This window comes from Varanus komodoensis, unplaced genomic scaffold (genome assembly GCF_004798865.1).
Source record: "Varanus komodoensis strain SLA01 unplaced genomic scaffold, ASM479886v1 scaffold16, whole genome shotgun sequence".
Taxonomy (NCBI): domain Eukaryota; kingdom Metazoa; phylum Chordata; class Lepidosauria; order Squamata; family Varanidae; genus Varanus; species Varanus komodoensis.
The window spans coordinates 2,555,955-2,578,738 of NW_025335468.1; the positions used below are offsets into that span (position 1 = coordinate 2,555,955).

The window sequence follows — 22,784 nt, forward strand, 5'->3', positions numbered from 1 at the left end:
CACCTTTCCTGTGAGAGGCATATGTGTGAGGTCATGCAAGGTGAGTGGCAAATCATGCAACAAACTTTTAATACTTGTGGATAGCACATCAGTGGTGCCATGCACATAAGAATAAAAACAGAGTCTGGATACATTAAACTTAATAAGCCAATGGCACCTTAAATTCTCCAATGAATTTAAAGTGAATCTTTTGTTTTGCACAGATCATATCTAAAAAATATTGAGTTTATTTCACCCAGTCTTAACATTATTTATATTTTAAGAAGTGCTCCAGATGTAGAAAACTGACTATGAATATTTTGCAGCACCACTTTTCTATTGCTTCATTTCAGATATTGCATTGCATGTCCGTGGTATTTTCCTCCTATTTGAAAATGGGTACCAGTGTTTAACCGGGGTACATATTTGATATGCATCATTGTGACCTGAATGTGTTCATGAATTTGCACTCCAATAGAAATGAAATCTAGGATTGTGTTGTACATTACAATTGTTTCTGGAAGCTTTAAAAAAGAATATTGGATTAAGCTGGTAAATTTGTACCTGAAAAGCAGAATGCTATCCTGAAGATACAGGTCACATTTTCAATATCTGTTTTCAGCAAAGACCCTGAACTTTGTATTTACCTCTTCACATTTGATAATAGGCAGTGAGCTGGTGTTCTAAAATAAGCTGTAGCATCCTTAAAGTATTTATGAAATGCTACTCTAGCATTCAGTAAAGTTACCATATTACAGAGACAGGCTAGGTTCACACATCATGGCAAACAGCCCTGCATGGTTTCCACAGTGCACCAATTTTAGCCTAAACATACTAGTTGGACAATCAGGTGGGTCCTGTGGCAACTCTTTTTTCATGGTCCTGCTCTGTCCTCCTGCTCTTGCCATACATCCCTGCAGTCAGTGCAAGCAAAATTTCCTTCTTTACTTTGTTGCTCTCTATGAACCCCACGAGCCTCATCCTGACTGGCCTGCTGAGGTTTTGAGGCAGAGTCTCCCTCTTCTTGCTCCCAATTGTACCTGCATCTCTGTGGCACTTCAGTACTTAAAGGGATCTTTATTAAATCATAATGAACACTTCTGCTGTGATTCCCCACTTCCCCCTCCATGCATTTACCCACTTTGTCCCTAAGTCGGGAGCTAGGCACATTGCTCAGAAAATTCGAATAAAGCAGGCGATTACATATGTGTTGCTAGGGAGCTGTGGTAGTGAAGAATGGATGGCTGAGTAGCCACTTGCACAGCTGCTTTTTCCATGGGACCCTATGGTACTTCCATACTAACAATGGTAAGAATGGAAATCCAGGGTCTGGATGACCAGAGAAGCTGCAGTGAGGCATGTGCACCTTAGAACAACCCACTGATTCTTTCTGTGGTTTTAGGAAACTAAAGGTGCCATGCAGAAATGCCACAACTCCATCTGGATGGCACAATGACTAACGAGGGTAAGAAATCACCATGGCTTCTCATGACATGTGAACGTGACCATAGAATTGAATGGACAAATTAAACCAAAAATTTATCTTCAGTCAGTCAAGTAATTAATTTCTGATTAATTTATAGCCTGAATTCAGCAGCAAGGTGGACTGACCGAGGTAAAATAAAAAGGGGTGTTCAATCAGTTCTGTACCTGAATTGGGCAGAATATCTTTATCATCTAGGAAGAGCTTGTAGCCATGACGATTCTCCAGCTGTGGCTTCACTATGAAATTCACAAACTTCCTGTCATCTGCTGAGTTAGCATAGGACACATAGGCATCATAGAGCTTTCCATCTGTGGAAAATGTACCAAGAAGAGAAATATAACATTGAATATTTTTCCATCATATTCCCTGCTCTCTTTTTTTTTTAAATCAGTGCTGACCGGTAACAAAATGAGTGCTTATTTCTTCTAGAATTTCACAGCTGAGGTCAGACTGAATTTGAAATTTTAGCTTGAAATAACTTTAGAGGTAGATCCCTTGTAAACAGATGACACTGTAGATAAAATTACACTGGATTGTTTTGCACTAGAAAAAGGAAAAGACAAAAGCAAAATAGATTGCACACACATCTTCTCTGCTATTGAGAAGAGGCAATATGTCAGTTCTGTCCTAGTATCTGAGCTCTCGCAGCTGTGGGGAAAGCATGCAAGTATGGTCTGGCTTGAGTGTTAGGGTTCTTCCATGTAACCCTGCCCTCCTCAACATATCTCAAAGATGAAAAGTATTCAGTCAACACACGGCCCTAGGCATTACCATTGATCTCCAGTTCTCCATAATGGTTCCGGTACCACAGCAGCACATTTAGACGGCACTTCACATACATCACAGCAATTAGTAGCAGCAGGACTGCAATGACAAGTGCTGCTATTACAGCACCCAAGTGCCCAGCAGTCTCGGCTGTAACAGAAACAGGCATTTTAAACAACATGAATGAAAGACACACAGACATCTAATACAGAGGTGAAGAGGAAGAGGAAGAGTTGGGTTTTAAGACCTCAAAAAGATACCTGCAATGATGTTGTCGTCACAATCATCATCATCAAGAACAAGAAAGCATCAATAAGAACAAGAAAGTTTGCATGGCATTCCCGAGCAAAGAGCAGTAATCAAAGGCGTAACATATTTCTTAGAGCAAACAACTATGGTGTTGAGGGGATGAGAGGAAACTAAGAAGCTATGAGACAAAATTATTCTACATTGTAGGGCTCCCCATCCATAAGACAAATTCAGAAATATATCAAAGGCCTTGAAACTAAGGGTGGGCATGAACTAAATTATTCACATACTTCAGATCTCTTGGGCAGTTTGCAGTACTGTGAACACAGCACATTTGCAATATAATTGGGCCATTTGTAATTTTTTTTAAATGGACTGAGGCTCTAATCTCCAGATTGTTCCATCAGCCAAGGAACTTCCAGTGTGATGGAAGATTTAAGAATTTGGTGCATCAACATGCAGCAGAGTAACATGCTGCTTGGATGAAGCCCACAATGAAATCTACTGGCATCCATCCCTCTAACATTCACAGACTTCTTCTCATGCCTGGCCTGGTCTTAGAAAGCAAGCCAAGCTGAGAGGAAGTCCACAAATGTTCACAGAAAAAACACTTCTTCCATGTCAGGTGCGGCAGCAGAAAAAAGGGGTTTCCATTCATGGCAAGCAACTCATGAATGCTGGGCATGTTTGTCAGGAAATCAGACTAGGACTGCAGCAAAGTGAACCTAACCCAGGGAATCCAATAGATTTCTCACACATCCCAAAGCCTAACACTCATTTGTTTTGAAACCTGTGACTAATATAAGATCTCAGGAAATTTCCCATTGTCTGCTGGTGCCATCATGTGGCAATTTTCAGGACTAAGCCTCACTGTCAGGCTTCAGTCTCACTCTCTAGTTACACTGCAGAAGACTAAGTAAATCCAACTCAGAATTTAATCATATTTCTTCAACTAGAACACAAGTGTATTTTATACTTGAATATAACCAGGTCAGCAGGTTCACCTACATCTCTTGAATTCCAAGGCAAAACACATTAACTTATTCAAAAAAGAAAGATGCAAGGGAAATAGAGTATAAAAGCAAATCTCCACAGCTAAACTCTAGTTTGTCAGATGATCAAATATGAGCTAACCTTATCAAATTTCTATGACAAAAAGCACAAGTTGCTGCTTCCTAACAGAAGGAGAGTCTGACTGAGATGCTAAGTTCCTAAGCTGGTTAGAGGGTCATGCAACACTTCTGCCTTTTGAAGTCACCCAACCTCGAACCTGCATTCTTCCAAAGAAGACTTTGCAAAGCTGCCATTATTCAGTTCACTTTGGACACCACAAAGTAGCTAAATATATGACCTGAGAGAAAACTGAAGCTGTCACATCCTCAAATTCCAGCTAGTATGGTGCAACACACATGCTCAACAGACCAAATGCACTGGTCTGCATGTACAGTAGCCTTTCAGTGCTTTCTTTTACACTGCCACTCATGTGTGCCATTCCAAGAATTCCATCTATTTGCATAAATGGGATGGAATTACATAATATATCTAATCTGGAAATCCAGGGATAAGTGAAGAATCCATCTGAGAGTGGGAATCTAACTTTGTAGCAGCCCAGAATCCAAGTTCCTGACAAGTACACCCAGCATTTGCAGGCTGCATGCTAGGAACTTCCCCCACACTGCACAAGCGGCACCCCTTCTCAGAGCCAGGAACAGCTACTGTGTGAGTGACTGCAACTGGCACTGAAGAAAGGCCTACCCACGAGAGACTTGCAAGGAAGGCAGCCTGCCCATGACTGCCACACAGGCAGCATCCCTCTTTTGTGCTAGCTGCAGCAGCAGCTGTCATGGAAGACATTTGCCAGTTACACAACTGGGCTCTGTGAGCATTTGCGGACTTTGACTTGGCTCACTTTGAAAGATCAGGCTGAACACAAAGGGAAGCCTGTGAATGCTTGGAGGGATGCGTTCTTATTGGGTTCATCCAAACCCTAGAACAGGGGTCCTCAAACTTTTTCAATAGGGGGCCAACTGAAAGGCGGCAGCTACACCCGCGGGCTGGTGAGGAGGGGGGGGGGCCTGGGCATGCAGGCCGGTGAGGCGTCATCGGGTGCGCGCGAGGTGGCATTGGGTGTGCGCACGGTGGCTCGGTCGCTCAGAGATCTCCCAGCGAGTCCAAAACCATCTCCGAGCGAGCAAGCCACCGCTTCCAGCACGTGCTGCAAGGCAGCGGGGAGCGCACGTGTGCGGGGGAGGCAGGTGGCGGCTTGCTCACTCGGAAATGGTTTTGAACTCACTGGGAGATCTCCCAACGAATCCAAAACCATCTCCAAGTGAGCAAGCAACCACCTCCCGCCTGCGCAGCGAGCACGCAGGTGGGCAGTGGTGTGGGCCGGATGAATGGGCATGGTGCGCTGGATCCGTCCCGCGGGCCAGCGTTTGAGGACCCATGCCCTAGAAGAATCTTTTTGAAGACATTTTAAACATGCTGTCCTTTTAATAGGGTGCCACCCACTGCCAAAAGATGCACATTACCTGATTTTTGCAGTGTGAAGACTGCTTTGCTATTTCTAATCAAGCAGGCAAACACTCCATAATTTTCATCAGTAGTCACATTCACCTCCAATGTGCTGGAAACAAATGTCTCTGTTCCATTATCAGAGAACCTGAGCAGCAAAAAAGATACAGGTTGACAGCGTCCACACTTCATTATTTTACAAGAAAAGCAAAGATTGGACATTTCAGTTAGACCAAGACAAAGAAGACACTTAGAGGGGTTCCATCCTACGTTGCTTTAAGTTTTTTTTAAAAAGCACTAAGAGCAAGGGATAGGTCATAAACAGGTAACAAGCTATCCCATTCCACAATCTAACCTCACATAAAAATCCATGCCCCAAAAATACCATTACTATTTAAGCATGTCAGTTTTGATGAGCTTTTGTTCCACACAAGTGTTTGTATATATACTAGCAGAAATGTGGGTTCTCACCAATAATCTTTCATTTCCCTTTTAAGTAGAGAATAAGCTGTTTGGTGCCCAGTAGACATGTATGGAATTTTTGTTATGGATGTGACCACCAAATGGTTCTCGTCAGGCATGTGGTTAATCATAAAAAGTTAGAAGCTTCCCTGGTCTGTGTCTGTGTATATGGAAATGTTTGACAGACTACAAAGAAACATAAAACACAGAGAGACATAAAAACACACAGATAACACCCCCCCCCCGCAAAAAAAATTCCTTGTCCCTCTTGCAGCTGCTCAGGAAGAAACATTCAAAGCTCCCAAAAGCCCTTTTAAAGGCTGATCAGCTAGAAAGTCTAACACTATCTACACAAGATCTACTGTTCAGGAGACATATTTAGTCTACTTTTCTCCCTCTGGTCTCTGGTCCATACAGACAATTTAGCTTTTATATCCATTTTACAGAAAGCCTTACCACTGAGAAAAAGCAGCATAGGTCGTATTGTCTAACCACTGGTCACCTTTCATCCAGTGCAGGTCAAGATCACAGTTTCTACTATAGGGCAGCTGCACCGTGCAGTTCAGTGTTACCTGGCTTCCCAATGCTTGTTCCAAAGTCTGATTGCTAGTAGGGTAGAGGAACTGGGGAAGCACATGGCAAGGATCTATTAGAGGGGCAAGAGAGAGATTTTTAATGACAGCATTGCACCTCCAGCTTGCGTCTTGCAAATCCTATGTTGATTATTTATAGCTGGTTAACACAAAAGAAGAAGTCACCCCCTCTTGACCATGTGACACTGCATTCAAGCGCAACACTCTTTGGGTTGTGGCTTAGATTATGAGGCTTGTCTCCAATATCTACTCTCTGGATATTAACAAACTTTATTGTGGCTAATATTGTGTATAACTCCCCCAGTTCACAACAGTGATTCTGCAGTTGTGGCTTGACTCAAAAGAAAATGTAAAATTCAACAATGGTTTTAGTGGAAAAGACACCATTCTCTGGAAAGCATTAGATTCCCCATATTAACCAAGTGTCAAGAATAAAGAGGGGTGGGGGTGTGTTTGTGTGTCACAGATCACAACTATATGTAGCAATGTTAAATATGAGACCAGGCATTAATTATTAACTTTAAAGTAGTGTCCAACTTGCAGTATTTTAATTATTCTCAGTGCCTGTTCAGAGTCCAGCAGAATGCCTTTTGCCAGCTATCTTTCATGCTGACAAGCTCATCCAGCCATTTTAAATTCAGCTCAGGCATCTACACTTTTCCAGGAATCTTTTTATTAAATCAGTTTCTTGTTTCCCATTGTGGAAAACATCTGAAATGTAAAGTATGTTAAGTAAACTAGGGTTTTTAATGGTGGGGAAGCAGTTAGGCCATACAGCATTAAAGACTGGAATATGCCTCAGTTGTCTAATTTTCTGCTCTCTTTAAAACCCAAGCTCCTTTTCACATTCAGAAATCAAGCCCCATTAATTCCTGCAAGTTCTTAAAAGGAGCACCAGGTGCTTAATTTTTTAAAAGTGAGGAACTTGTGTTTACGAAGAAGTGAAGGCAGTCCTTGTACACTGCAGGTCAGGAGGAAAACTACACCAAAAACATTTGCAACTTCTTAAAAAATGGTGGCTACTCAATCCTTGCTATGTGGTACAAGGAACATTGCAGCACATGTACAGAGGTCAGGGTTGCCCTTCAAAGAGTACTGGGTAGACTCGTGTCCAATCATTGCTTTTATTTCAAAAAAGTTGTTAAAGAAACATATTTCTTTCAATGCCTATACTAAGCCCCATGCAAGTCAGAAATTATTTCAGAATTTTTAAAAGAAAACAACAGCCTTCATCTAAAAAAAACAAAAACAAAAAACAAAAACTTCTGAATGTCTACTTAGAAGTAAAACACACCGTGTTCAACAGGGTTTACTTACAAGTAGATTTGTACACTGGGATTATAACCAAAATGCTTTTTTAAAACTTTTTTTAAAGCTGATCCATATTTCTAGCACTCTAATTAACTGCTCCATAAAGGTGATGCATTCCAATTTAAAATTGACATATAATATAATGTGGAGATTTCTCCCAACTGTTCTTTTAATCTTTTCATTAAAAAAGGAAAACATAAATCCTATCTTATTCGACTTCAACTTTTCTGAGTCTAACACCACAGCTATTTCTTACTTTGTAAGTTATTCTGAAACGAAAGTGACTGACACATTTTGGGAGAAATCCTAGAACAACATGCATAAAAGCTACAAAGAATTATTATTCTTACTAATTCATTTTCATAAAACAAAGTTAGAATGAAACAAGCTTGTGCTGGCACTCTTCTCAGCAGCTTCAGCAAACTCTCTTCACATTTCAAGTTTTAGCATTAATTATTACAGAAAAATGTAGTCTTCTCCCCTCCCTCCAAAGTGCTATCTCTACAACACTGAAGTATTCTTCAAGTATTTTATTTTTTATTAGCACCATATTGCAGCAATTAGACTACAATCTGTTCTTACTGTTCTGTGTGTTATCCTAGGTGCAATATAAAGCAATCAAAAAGACTTCAGTGCTGTTTTCTCATAGACAGAAGGATGTTCACCTCCCTAATCCTCACACTTCAGCATATACATAGACTGAAACTAAATGTTATGACCAGTGCATGGCTGCTGTCAAAGCAGCCATACTGCATCTCCTTCTCTCCTTTCCTCTACTTAGGCTCATCATGTATCAAGTTTCCCTACCACTGAAAAAGCAGCCAATGAAGTAGAATAAGAAAGGGGAACTCTCTGCACAGGGACACCATGCCACACATTTTGCCTTAGGAACCCTTGTACAGGAATGAGGAAGAGTAAACACAAGCTATCACTTTTCAGAGGTTATAATTCCAACTATAGACATTAACTGACTGCATGCTAAAAATGTAGCACATAGATCATAGAATGTCATGCACTGGCTCAGATCTCTAATGTCTACCCAGTACCACATCTATTTCAGTGTGAGATTAGTACTTGAGGATATTGACAAAAGAACAAACCCTGCCCTTCATTTTTAGATATTTCACAGTTGTTCTGTGATGGAATTGGGCAAGTGGCATGTCTTGAAACATGATCAGCACACCCTCTCTGAGATCAGTTCAACAATGCTCCAGAGACAAACTTGTGTTACTCTCCCCACTTTTTTCATTTACCTGCCATATCCAGTCGGATGGTGAAAGAGATGTTTCTTTGACTATTCAAGTAGAGTGTGCAGGTATAGTTGCCTGCATCGCTGGCATGTGGTTGCTCAAAGGTGAGGTATGCAGTTGTGTTCCTCAGTGTGCTATGCAGGCGGCCTGAAGCAGTGAGGTTAAGTGGGTGACAGTCTTTGCTCCACTGGATATTAATGTCTGTTGTGGACTGAAGGAGCTGAAGGCTCTGATTATCCAAAGGGCAGAACAAATGAGTAATAGATTCTTGGCGGGTCCAAATGGTGTGATCATAGAAGTAAGCTGGATCCACACAGGATAAATTAGAGGCTGATGAAGAGAACAGAAGTAAGTTAGAAATAAAATGCATCAGTTAAACTTCAACTACTTCTATGGTTCAATTCAACAACATTTCTACAGCAAGCACAGCACAAACAACTCAAAGAGCATCCAAGCAATTCAATTCTTACAGAAGCCATCTAGTGGTAAGACTGTTTTCAATGGATGGGTTATAAAGAAGAGACATAAAGATTCATGATCCAGATAGACATGTCCAATAAAATGACTGTAACTTCAACTGTATAGACAAATATCTGGATAGATAGAGGTTAATTGTCAATTCCACATAGTCCCCATCAGTCCTTCAATCAAGACAAGAATAATCACATCACATCTAAGTCATAATGATGGTTTTAACTCTTTGGTCTCTTTCCACTATTATCCCATAGATACACACACATCACAGAAAACACAAAGAGAGGTAAGCTTAAGTAAGCAGTACAGAAATGGAGAAGAGGAAAAAAGGCAACTGAATGCCATTAGGAATAAGAAGAAATGCATTAGTGGGATTGTATATTCATTGGTTATTTAGACATTAGGACAACATTTAGACATGTTGTTGACAGATGCATATCAGGTTTCCATCACCAATAGTGGGCATAAATGTGTTACAAACCACCCAGTGAGCTTCAGCTGTGGAGCGGTATAGAAATGAAATAAGTAAGAATAACTTATTCACACAATCCATTTTCAAATGCGCTTGACACTGGTCTCATATACATGGTGAACAGAAGCTCATTATGACAGATATTTTACCACCAGCAGCACTGGGTTCAGTAGATTCATCACAACGCAAGTACTGCTAACTACCATGACACTTTGTCAGAGACATACTCCAAATAAGCAACATTGCTTTACCAACAGCTGTTCAAGTTTGTTTATGAAAGCCAGCAGAAGCAAACTGGATGGGTGGCTGATCATAACAAAACAAGTAATTCCCATCAACTGAAAAGGCAGCAGGACAGCAAGACCTTTAAAATCCCGTACAGATAACCCTGTGAGGCACATTTTTTGCTCTTGACAGCTTGACTATGGCACATTTATTGCGCTTCACATTAAGTGCTTATGTAAAGAGTTTAATCTAAACTGAAATTTTCTCTCCTTCCCTCCCTTTCAGAAAATCTTCTGACTCCACCTCAGGGTGGCTCCTACTGCTTGAGGGCTGGGCAGCAGGAATGTCAGCACTTCTGAACTGGACTGCTTGCTTCACGTCTCATGACTGGGCCAAGAAACTCCGTCCCAGTTGGTTCCCCACCAATTCTTTTTTTTTTAACCCCCATTATTTATTTTTTTGACAAAAAAAAATTACAATACATCACAACAATAATAATATAACATAACAAAAACACAACAACAAAAAGTACATAATAAAGTGCCCCCACCACCCCGGAGACCAATACTACCACCATTCACATACCATAAAAATTAATAATATATAATATACTTCAATTATTTCCATATCCCCTCCAGAAGTTCATATAATCTTGACTGGGTTTACAGCCTTTGCCTTCTATCAGTACTGCTTTTACAAAATCTTCCCAAATTTCATTATATTTATTTGCTTTCATTAACCCTCTTTTAATTGTTATTTCTGTCATCAGTTTATCATTAATTACCATGTTCCACATTTCATTATTCCATTCATGCCTTTGCAAAACCCAATTCTGTTTCCATTATTTAATTATCAGTAGCCTAACTGCCATTATCATACTTATAAGCAATTCTTAGCTTCATTTATATCTTGTTTTTCTGTCAACAGTAATAATACCATTCTTGGTGACATTTCTAAGTCTACCTAAATTTCTCCTATTTCCTTAAATAATTCAAATCTTTTGTATATTTTCACAATCCTACTACATATGTTTATAAGTTCCGATCCCTTTACCACATCTCCAACATATATTAGAATATTTGTCATCAATCTGATTTAACTTAACTGGTGTTGGTTCCCCACCAGTTCTGAACTGCCTCCCTCTTTTCCAAGGTGGGATGGTTCTCACGCTCTGAGAATCTTCATGAAGTCACCTTGAAACTGTCAAGTCATCTGCTCAAATCTGCCCCTCCACCTCCTCTTCAGAGTTAGGCAAATCTACCTGAGTGGACTGTAACATGCAAGAACTGGACCCCCTCTCTAAAATACTGTTGCCTAGAAGGGAAGTATTTCCTATTCATTTATGAACTTATGGCTTTTCTAAATGCAATGCAGTGGATTGCATTGCTTCTGTCATGGTGCCTGACAGATAAGAAGGTTCACTATTGGTTGTTCCCACTCCTCCCCCTTCAGTCATTCCACAGATATCCCAGGAGACTCTGTGGCAGGACCCATCTTGTCTTCTCTTCTCATTGCTGCAAAAATTCCTTTATAGTCACTGAGGCTTTTCTTTCTCCCCTCCCTCTCTTTGGAGGGGAGATCCACAGTAATAGCTCCTTTAGAGGTGCTTTATCAAATGGCAAGCTGGCAAGTGAGAAGCAATGCTGCGAGGGGAACTTAGCTTGTGAAATGGATTGGTGAGTTTATCACACATACACACCCACAAACGCACACCTCGTGAGATCCTCTAGTAAAACAAGATTTTTGACAGGGACCTATGCAGATTCCATGGCTGCATTTGATACAAATCTCAGGCACAAAAATAATTTTTAAAATTGTTGATGTATCAGTAGCAGCTACTCCAACGTGGCTGCCACTTTGGAAATTTTAAGAAAAGCAACGCCCAGGAGAAAAGGGGCAGGGCATAAAAGGAAACACAAGCTGTGGTGACTGCAGAAGTGATTGTACTCAGCTTGGAGGAGACTTAAACAGTGAGACTTACTTCCAAGTGCCACTTGGACACTTGACAGAACAGGTGTCAGTTGGAGATAGCCCAGGCAAACCCAGCAAGAATGGCAAGCAATTTTTGCTTCTCTTGTCAAAAGACTTGCTCACCATTTCCCTGTACCTGAGGTGGGGTTTGTCACTTGGTTTCAGATGACATAACAACTCATCATAGATAGAACTTCTAGAACAAGTTATGGTTTGTCAGTGTTGCCTACAAACAACACTGCAGGAAATGGTTCGAGTTAATAAGACATAGCAGTCCACTGAGGCTAGGTGCCTGTGAATGGTAGCCACGTCATCTGAACCCAGCCAGTACCTCCCTGTTCCAGAAATACATGCAGCATGTTCTCCTTTTCTTGCACTTCAGGCTTTCTACTATCTCCCCTAAAGCTAGGGAAGACAGGTGTAGCTGCATGGAAAAGATGAAGACTCTGGAGAGGTGGAAGTGGTTTGAGAGATCAGGACTCATGCCATTTTCACCTCAGGCAAACAGATTTTTTAACTACAAAAACCTGTGAGACATGTTCGACTAGATGTATGAAGTTGCAGAACAGGGGTTAAACTTAGTAATCTTCCTCTATCCTTGTCCCAGTTATCTTGAGTCACATCCTTATGGAGGCATGCTTGGGCTGTGAGAAAAGATCTGTTTTAGAGATTTGCACATTTCACCCTTCACAACACAAGCACCCACTTCATGCTGTGCAGATAACGTTCATAGACACACTTTAAACATGGGACTATAGTAGTTCAAGCAAATGCCTGTGTAGGCACTGAATAGTCCATATGCTCATGGGAGGCCCTGTGTCTAGTAACTGCCTATCTCACCTTGACCAATGGCAGGACAGAGAGCACAGTCTCCAAAATGGACTTTAATATACAGCTAGGTAGAATTATATCAGCCTGGAGAATCCTTCAAAAACCTTGTTTCAAGCAGTTTAGCTTCAAGGTGACTAGCAACACTTCAAATTTGGCTCAGGAAGTCAGGTTAACTAACACAAAAATACTGTAATGCATGCTGACTGCCTTGCTCTACCAGTAGCCTGGTGGTTACCTTTTTTAATCTGCTGTTGTTTTGGAACCATTTTAAAGGCTTCTCCATGTATTACAGTAGTCTAGTCTGAATGTAACCAGCATATTGCCTTCTTAGGAGTTGACCCAAGCTGATAAAAACACCCTTCTGGCCACTACCTCCTCAACACCCACAAGTAATGCTGGGTCCAGAAAAAGGCTATATAGCACCACGGGTATATACCACTTAGAGAAAACTAGAACTTCACTTTTGTTTAAGTTCTATTGGTTCCTGAAATGTACCTGCAAGTAACTGAATTAGAATCTGAGCCTAGGCAATTAATTACCCAGGCAGCTTAAATGAAAAGGTATGGGGGCAGGGAGAAGAGAAATAATGCTTCACTTTGAGAAGGAATATTCTATTAAGATTGTATTCAGGAGTTTCCACAGAACAGAGGGAAATGGTCCTGTAAAAAACCTGGCTGTGCCCAAGCAAGGCTAAGTAACAATGCAGAAATCTCTTTCTCTTACAGGGTTAGCTTTATCATCAGGCAGAATGAGGTGTCTGGGTGATGTAGTAAATGCTCGGGGGGGGGGGGCAGTGAAGTTCCCTCAGTTCCCAGCAGTTCCCTCTGAGCTTCCTGACCATCCCCATCCTCCTGAGCAGGTGCCCTTGCAGCAGCAGTGTTCTTTTGTTGTTGACCTGGGAAGGCAGATTGTGCTGCTTCATCATCTTCCCCAAATACACCATAGTTTCACTTGGAAACCCCATGACTGACTAGGCAAACTGTGAGCAGCCAATCCATACCATGCACTTCAACAGATATCACACATGGGCAGGTGCCCTTCTGCTTACATGACACATGCTGGCATTGTTGCTGTGGGACTGCATTTCTTGGAGTGAGTGACGAGCTGACACAAAGCAGAGTGTGGACGAAGCAGTAGCAAGGTGCTGGCAGACCTTACAAATGTGTCACATAAGCAGGGTCCTGTCTTGCCCCCTTAAGCTAGTATGCTCCTCGCAGGCAACAGGGCAGGATACTGGCCCGGCACTAGTGTCTATGCTCCAAATGCTGGTCTAGTCAGTTTCTGTATTTGGAATGGGATCATGTGAGGGCATATGTCATTCACCTCAAACAGACAAAGTATCCTTTAGATCTTCACATCAACCTATTACCTTTATAACAATGTATATTGCAGGAATGAGCTTACAACTGATGAGTGTAGGCATTCCTGTGAGACCACATGATAGGCTGGTTTCACAACATAATAAAAAGGGCAAAACAGCCTGGAAGGGAAGATCAATTATTTCTTCTACAATTTAATTGTCACAATAAAGCTGAAATTAGTTACAACTGTACAAAATGCTTCCTTTTAAATATGCAAAGAACTCTGGTGGTTAAACCAATATTAAAGCAAAGCTCAAGTGGCCCAGTGGAATAAATTTGTGGTTCCACACCTAGGGTTGGTTCAGAAGCAATGCAATGCCATTGTTTGGCTGTATAAGAATGAGCCCCAGACTCCTTGCCCTCAGCAATTCCCTTTCTCTTTACTTCTTTTAAGGAAAGCTACAATATGCCATTTTGCCCAAATTGCTAATCTATGGTTTGTACTTCCTTTGTATAGTATTGTTGGAACACAACTGGAGCCTGGTTTCCAATACTGGATTGTAGGGCAAGCATAAACTATAGAATTGCTGGTTCAAATCAAATTGTAAACTGCGGTCTGCCTTAAATGAAAAAAGGCAGGAGGAAGTTTTTCTGCATGACATGGAGGAGGGAGGGCCCAAGCCTCCCTGAAAGTTCATTTTTGCAAAGCTAACCCTGTGGCTTGGTACTATGTTGGAGTTAGCTCAATAGCCAAACCTGAAAGGTGCTTGTATTCAAAAAGCACTCACCTGTGGATCTCAGCACTGATTAAACAAGTGCAAATTGAAATAATTAAAGTCCCCATGCCAACAGGTGCTTTCAGTTTTTGTTATGCAGTCTAGAATGGGTGTACATTATAAAATACCAGCTGTACTTAACAGAAAAAGAAACACTACAGAGTGTTGCTTGCAACATTACAATAACAGAACACAGGCATAAAGTACTAAAAAGACCCCTTCCCAGACATACTATAAAAAGTGGGCTCCTGTTACTCTCTGTAATATTTATCCAATTTCAGCACATTTCCTCAATGATGTACAAATCAATACTTTCATTGGTCAAATCATGCAATCATAACCAGGCCTGAAAAAATCCTCTTTCCTAAAAATTAGCATGTGTGCATCCTTGAAATGTAGCTGACACTAACCAGGCACCATTCTACAGAAAGCTAGTTGGCACTTGACAGATAACAGTAGTGCAAACAAAGGGCAATTCACACCAGCCCACCCCATCTTCTTCCACTTCTATGTAATAGCACCCCATCCTTTCCTCTCCTACAAAGCATCTTCTTTGGTATGCACCTGGGAAAGATCACACCATTGCAACTTTTTACTTCTATAGCCTATTGCAAAGTGTTAACTGTGTTACATATAACCCTTTAATGATCAGTAAAAGGGCCAACTGAGGACTGCTCAGGTGTGCCATCTGAATGATTTGTTGGTAGCTCATTATTCTTGAGAATAAATCCTTTAAAAGAAAACCTTCCCCCGTTGTGCATTTTGGACATACATACACCAGGACAATGGACCATTTGGTCAACATCAAGGCAGTGATGCCAGACCAGTTTTTCTGAGTCTGAGACATGCAAACCACACACACACTTTGTGGGAGTGGGATGTGCAGACACAAAAACACACATTTGCAAACAGGAATTAAATTTGCCTACATTCCTAAAAACAAAATCCAATTCCAACAATGAGCAGATGACAGAACAAACAATTATTGACAATCTGCGAAACAGAATAGATTTAACTAAGTCCATACATCTGTAGCTCAAAGTGGCACTTATTTTGATGATATTGTGTTCCCCAAGGTGTAGTCCATTCAGACATTAAAATTATCTACAAAGGGTAGATTAGGTTGGTCACCTTCAATATAAAAAAAGATTATGCCTTGTGTTTTGGTCCAACAAACAAGTATGTTACTACATTGTTGTTTCTCATTGCAGACTTACAAAACCTGGTATAACAGAACGGGGCAGAGAGCGATATGATTTATTTCAACTTCCAACTGACCTATAACTGACATTCCTAGCATATGTTGCACTGGGCACTGTAGCTTGGGTATATTGGTGTTCTAGGCCTTTCAGAAGGAGCCTGTGATAACAGGAAGCACCTCAAAAATATTTATCTCCCAATAGGGTAAATGGAAAATTGCATTCCTCCTGATAAGCCATATCACATTCCTCAGAGTAAGAAAATGAAATGAGCCGTTGTTTTGAGAGGTTCAACCAAGGCAGCATAAAGTCTACTCTCTTGTACAGGAGGTTCAGAACTTTCTGCATTACTCACCATGGATATCTAGAAGTAGTTTAAGAGACAGCTGATATTTAGGGTGGGGAGGGAAAGATAATCACCAAGACATTAACATTAATGTAATGCTCCACACTGAAGCTTCAGCATAAAACAATTAGGAATACACAGATAAGGCCAATTATATATACTCAGAGGGATATAAATGTGAAGTGTTTCACAAGTACAGAAGTCTGCCATATAAACAAATGCTTATACGGAACAAAATTAATTTGCACCAATATATTCAGCAGAAGAGTCATGATTCAGTATGCAGCTTTCTATAAATAGTGCTTATTGCACCTGATCACTACAATAAATAAGCACCTTTGTTCATGAACATATTCAGCTCACACCAGTGAAGCTGATGCTTATTTAAAAACCATCAAAAGTGAGAGTAGCAAACACAGTTTATAATCAACAAGCTTTTCTTTTGCTGAATGTCATCCACTGAAAATGGGTCTAGAAGAGTTTGAGATGACATCAACGTGGCAATAAGACTTTAGCAAAACACTTTTAAAACCTCATTTTAAGCCTGCATATATGTATGCATGTATATAAATCTGACTGGTATGGGTTAAAACTTAATATTAATTTCCTGATCTAGCAAGGAAAATGGAAGCAGCTTTTGCACATGTGCTCCCTTCTTAGACTTGAGTTCTTAGAATAGATTTGGATGAACATCTAAATGTATGCATGCATTGATTTGCACACTCAAACCTAAGGTTGGGCATTCATTTCTATCCTCATTGCAGTGTCAGTGGAAACATAAATCCCCAATAATGTCACAGACTGTGCAAGCATTGCAGCATGTAACTATATTTAGTCTGGGGCCCAAGTCTACAGTAATTCACAATAATCAGTTATATAATAATGGATTCATTAGGGAGTTATTGAGCAAAACGTATTCTGCCTTGGAACTAGGAAGGGCAAGAAGTATGTGGTCTTTTCAAAATGCATTGTCATCTAAACATTTCCAAGTCATTCACTTTAAAACTCATCCACACCCTTCAAATGCCTCATAATGAATTTGATATATACTTATAAAGACATGTTGCAATATATAAAAAATAAATGACTCATATTTTAGTCATGTCTCTACAATTGAAAATGGTGATTTGCCTATATTAGAATGTAAAAACCTCTGTCTTATTAGACATTCCAAAAACAAAATCCTAGTTAAAAATGTGGGAGTGAGAAGATGGCATTTTGCACTGAAAAGAACTAACTACCTTCTATCTCACTTCACCATTATTTAACAATTCAAGTTATTTGTATACCATGACTTCATACAACTGCAAAATAAAATACTACAAAACCCAGATTGAAACAACATCAACTTTCAAATACACAACTTCAAAAACAATACTAACAACAGAATGAGGATTCACTTCTAATAGCTGCTGCCAGATTACAAGGCATCACCGTGACACAAACTGTTAACTCACCACAAGGTGGCTGAAGCCACATGAAGAAAGTGATTGTCAGTAGTGTTCTAAGCAGATGGTGAAGCAACTTTTTTATGTTCCACTATTGATCACAAATGTGAAGTGAACTTTGCAGAGAGTAAACTTTGTATTACCATACTGCCAGGTGCTATAGACAACTCCCATTGTAGCTGCCCTGCAGCAAGTTTGCCAGGGAAGCAACTCCCACCATGGAGTATGCATTATTCACTCTGCAGGTAAAACAGAGACAGCAGAAGACCCCAGCTTAAAAGAAGTTGGCCACTTTTTGGTTTCCTGGCTACAAGCCTATATCATTTTGCTTACTGTCTACCTCCCTGCTATGACTATGATTAAACTGGGAAGGGGAAAAAATCTAGCACAAGGTTACCGAAACAGAAAAAAATTTAAAAGATACCTGAAATGTTTCTCATGGATCAGGTTTTAGCACAGAAATACACACAAATGGGAAGAAAAAAACCCCAGCAAAACCATTTCCTTTCCCTCTGTCTCCTCAGTAGATCAGGAAGTGTTGTGAGCCGCCCCGAGGGTTCGGCAAGGGGCGGCATAGAAATGTTTTAATTAATAAAAAAATAAATAGTGTTGCACTGAAAACTGAGTGAAATTAAAGCACATCTGAACTGTATCCTCTCAAGTTTGTGTAAAAGGTACTTTTCTGTGTTCTGTCTTTGACTTTTCTTCCTATTCAGGGAACCAGTATTCAATTATTTTTAAAGTTCCAGATGTCAGTTCAGCAGCTGCTTTATTACTCTAAGACTTCCATTTCCACATGGAATGCTGAGCAGAGCCAACATGCACAATAAGAACTGCAGGTTCTTCTCTGTATCATCATTCAAGAGAAATGGAGCAAGACAACAGGCAAAAGCTCAGTATCAAGTCCAACTGTGTGACACAACTCCACACAATTGTACAGATATAGGATAATAACATCTGACTTCTCATGCAATAATACAATTACGATTTGTCATGCATCAGGGGGTTGGACCCAATGGCCTACATGGCTCCTTCTAGCTTTACTATTGTATGATTATCAATCCCTGTACCAAAGCTATGGGACCCATATGCAGGGATAGCAAGTTAATTTTGTAAGGAATCTACTTTGTCCACTATCTATGACCACTGAAAACCACACTGAAAATAAACACTTGGAAAGTAAAACATGTATGTAGACATATGTAACAGCTATGAGGTAACTCTTACTACAGTCTAGAGGATTGCTCAACTATTTCTATACTCTTGACAGGTTTTTTTTTTAAATTCCAAGAAATGGAAATGTGTTCCATCTTTATTCAACCTGATGCTTCAGTCCCTACCACATACTGAGTTTGGTTGAGGGCAGTGCGTGACATACTGTGGCACAAGCATCACAATGGGAGAGAAAGCAAATGAGCATGTCACCTTTGGAGTGAACTATGAGGACCTATAGCCTGACTATGGCAGAGTCAATTGTACACTCCTGCCTGCCTCTTCAGCACTAGAGGTAAAGTCACTTGAAATTTGCATAGGTACTGGAGTACATATTAACCTGGCACAACTACATATTTTGATGAACCTGTAAAAAAGCTGGCCATCACTGATTTGAGATATTTATATTTCTTCCCTTTCCAAATGTGTAACAAGAGCCCATGGAATTCAACAGCAATACAGAAACAGAAAACGACAAACCAATACATCTCACATACAAGCACAGCTAGTTAGCATACAAATTTAGGATCTGGTCAGTCAGTAGGATACATTGCTGTACCTTTAACATGCAACAGCCTTCCCTTACCCAGTGTCCCCAGAAATGATAGCCCTAGGCACATGTCACAAGTTCCTGCTTGCTTTGCAGCTGGGTAAGGGAGTGGCATGAGTAGACTGTAAGATTGGACTGTGGAAATCAGAAATACATTAGATATGCTTTTGGCCACCTTCCAAAGCACCATACACTCCTAGAGCAAACTTTATGAGAGATGAAAGGCAAAAAAAGTGTATCATAGGCAGATAAATGTGGCCTTCAGAACAAGTGGAGAAAAACAACAGTGTAGACCAGCTCTTACAGCAGCAGTGATACACATGAAATCCCCCAAAGTATCTTACTGAACAAAGCATAATAAAAGAAATATATTATCAAATTAGGAAACAAGGCCTAGGATGGAAAACTATGCCAAATCATCAAAAACAAGAGTAGAAACAGATCTGCCAGATTCAAGTTTCAAACATTACATCAAATACTGATGCTATCAGTGAATAAAGGGAGAGAAAAGAGAGAACTACTTTTGCTACTGGGTCAAGCAACAGGTACTGCAAAAGCAGGAGGTCCGATCAGATCACAAACAACAGGAGCACAGAGAAGAAAATGCTAGATCAGGTTGTGTGCCTTTATTGTTAAGTGCCACAAGCCTGGGCTAATTCATAAAATACATGTACATACTGCACTCCCATACTATGGCACTTTGAGTCTCACCTTGTGCAACTGCTGTCCTTTCCTGCATGCTTCGTGTGGCAAGACAGAAAGCCAAGAGCAGAGATGGTACAAACAGAAGAGAGAGCAAATTCACAACCATTTTAGCTTATTCATGAACAGCATCCTGCAAATTGGAAAAGAGCACAGGAAAAAGCATTACCTTGTTGGACTTTCTCCTTCCAGAGTCAGCCACACACCTTCAAAACTTGAGACTTGTATACTTGTTGCATACTCCTTTATCATAGCCTATTCATCATGTGACTGTCCAACAGCCTGGCTTTGCCCTCACATTTTTTTCCACTCCATGTCCTCTTTTAATGGCTTGTTTCCTTTTCCCCTCCCAATCACAAACTTCCAGGCCTGCACTAGGGAGAGCCAGTTCCTCCCAACTGCTATGATTGCTCCTCCCACCTTTCCACCTGCATAGGACAGGAAAATGAACCTTGCACACTTCTAAAAAAAACCCCACCCAACCTGTTAGTGGCAAAACAGCTAAGAGCTTACTCAGTGAACAGCTCAAAGACAGGTTGTGGAAGAGCTCTGCAGCTGCAAGGACAGCCGCTCTGTGGCAATAAGCCAGCCCAACTCTCTTGGACTCCTGCAAAGGCTGTTCTGGCACTGCTACGATAAGAAAATACCCCCAGTAATAAACAAAACAAAGGCCAAAAGGTAAACAAGGAAAATACAAGGAAAGAGCTATTTTTGGAAAAATGTGAGATTGCAAGACAAGACTAAACCTGCACAGCTACACCATGTGCTGTGATCACTGAATCCAACAGAAACACTGCAGGCTGAATTCTTTTGTCCATTCAAATTCTTTTATTTTCTTTTGCATGTACTATAAAGCACACACTTGGTAAAATGCTGCATGCAACCCTGGTAGAAAAAGATTAGCTGATGCTCCCTTCTGGCAAAACTCTCTGATTACAGAAAGCTGTTCAGAACCTCAGACATTACTAATTTGGAACAACTACAAGACTCTCTGGTCCTACAGTCAAAATAATGTTAAAATTGTCACCCCATATAAATTGCCACCCATATAACACTGAATAGTATTTAGCATTCCTTAGCCACACTGACTATGTAAATGGCAGGAAAGTGCTTCTTGTGTGAAGATATCTGATCTATTTGAAGTAAGAATCAATATGATGTGGTGGTTAGAGTGCTGGACCAGGACCAGCACTCTAACCACCTGGGCTTCTATTCCCAGTCAGCTCACTGGATGACTTTGGACCAGTCATGGACTCTTAGGCTAACCTACTTCACAGGTTTGTTGTGAACATAAAAATGAAGTGGAGAAGTACTATGTAAGCCACCTTGGGTTCCTCACAAGAGGAAAAAAGGAAGGATACAAATGAAAGTATAATAATACTAAGTGATAATGCGCATGCCTGTTCTCTACCCTTTCTGTGTTCTTGCCCACAGACCTGCATGTTTCGTGGAATGGATCAGCAAGGCTCAATTATATCACTGCATGGCTGGTCTGAGCCAATACATCATGTGTCTATATCTCTGTTCTGACAAGATACTTTGACTTATTTGCCTTGGCACCTAGTATTTGTTTTGTACAAATCAGCTATCATTTACATAACACTCTCAACATTAAAAGTGCTTTACAATAATTATCACAATTAGTTTTAATAATCTCTCTAGCTTGTCATCATAATATTGCAACAGTATCAAGGTGGGAGGTCTCCTGATTCTCCTGCAAAGATTGTGCAGTAGTATCACTCTCCCCCATCCACCTCATATCTAACTTTTGTAAGACCTCACAGAGAGCAACTGACCTGTCTAGTGTAATGTCCTCTTAATATTTTAATATGCTGATGTAACTCAGTGTTTCACTGCCAAACAATCCTTGCACTCCAATCCTTGCACTCCAAGGTTCTTGCCTTGCCCAGTGGAATAGATAATCAGGTTTCTGTCCTTAACACCATGTCTGTCATTGAGAAAATTAGAGAATAGTGGAAAAAATGCTACTCAGTGTAAGTGTTGTTGTTGCTAGTTGCAAAGTCCCATCGTGACCCCATGGACAACATTCCTGCAGGCCTTCCTGTCTTCCACCATCCCCCGGAGTCCACTTAAGCTCATGCCGACCGCTTCAGTGACTCCACCTAGCCACCTCATTCTCTGCCGTCCCCTTCTTCTTTTCCTGTCAATTGTTCCCAGCATTAGGCTCTTCTCCAGTGAGTCCTTCCTTCTCATTAGGTGGCCAAAGTATTTAAGTTTCATCTTCAGTATCTGGCCTTCTAAAGAGCAGTCAGGGTTGTCTCCTCTAGGACTGACTGGTTTGATCGACTTGCAGTCCAAGGGACTCGCAGGATTCTTCACCAGCACCACAGTTCAAAGACCTATATTCTTCGGTGCTCAGTCTTCCTTATGGTCCAACTTTCACAGTCATACATTGCAACTGGGAAAACTATAGCCTTGATTATACACACTTTTGTTGGCAGGCTTATGTCTAAGAGCATATAAAAGACAGCTGAGTGATATAGCATATGATTTTCATGCAGAAGATCTCAAGATAAGTTCTGAATAACTCCGTGATCTATGGGCTGGGAAAGAAGCTTGTGACCGAGAGCTTGGAAAGGCATGTTCAGCTGGCAATATGCTATTGGGTTTGTGACAGTGTTGCTTGAGTAGACCTTAAGAAAACGCT

General features: G+C 40.7%; 1 protein-coding gene across 1 annotated transcript in view; it reads right to left on the bottom strand.

Annotated features, from left to right (window-relative positions):
• The window catches only part of SIGIRR (single Ig and TIR domain containing), a 36,696-nt gene extending 16,543 nt beyond the window's left edge, over positions 1 to 20,153 (bottom strand). The window contains exons 1-6 of the mRNA XM_044426054.1: positions 20,126 to 20,153; positions 8,613 to 8,939; positions 5,912 to 6,101; positions 5,011 to 5,141; positions 2,237 to 2,380; positions 1,630 to 1,773 (exon numbers count right to left, since the gene is read on the bottom strand). Of these exons, the coding sequence (XP_044281989.1) occupies positions 1,630 to 1,773; positions 2,237 to 2,380; positions 5,011 to 5,141; positions 5,912 to 6,101; positions 8,613 to 8,939; positions 20,126 to 20,153 (964 nt within the window). The remainder of the gene's footprint in view (positions 1 to 1,629; positions 1,774 to 2,236; positions 2,381 to 5,010; positions 5,142 to 5,911; positions 6,102 to 8,612; positions 8,940 to 20,125) is intronic.
• Between the last annotated feature and the right edge of the window lie 2,631 nt (positions 20,154 to 22,784).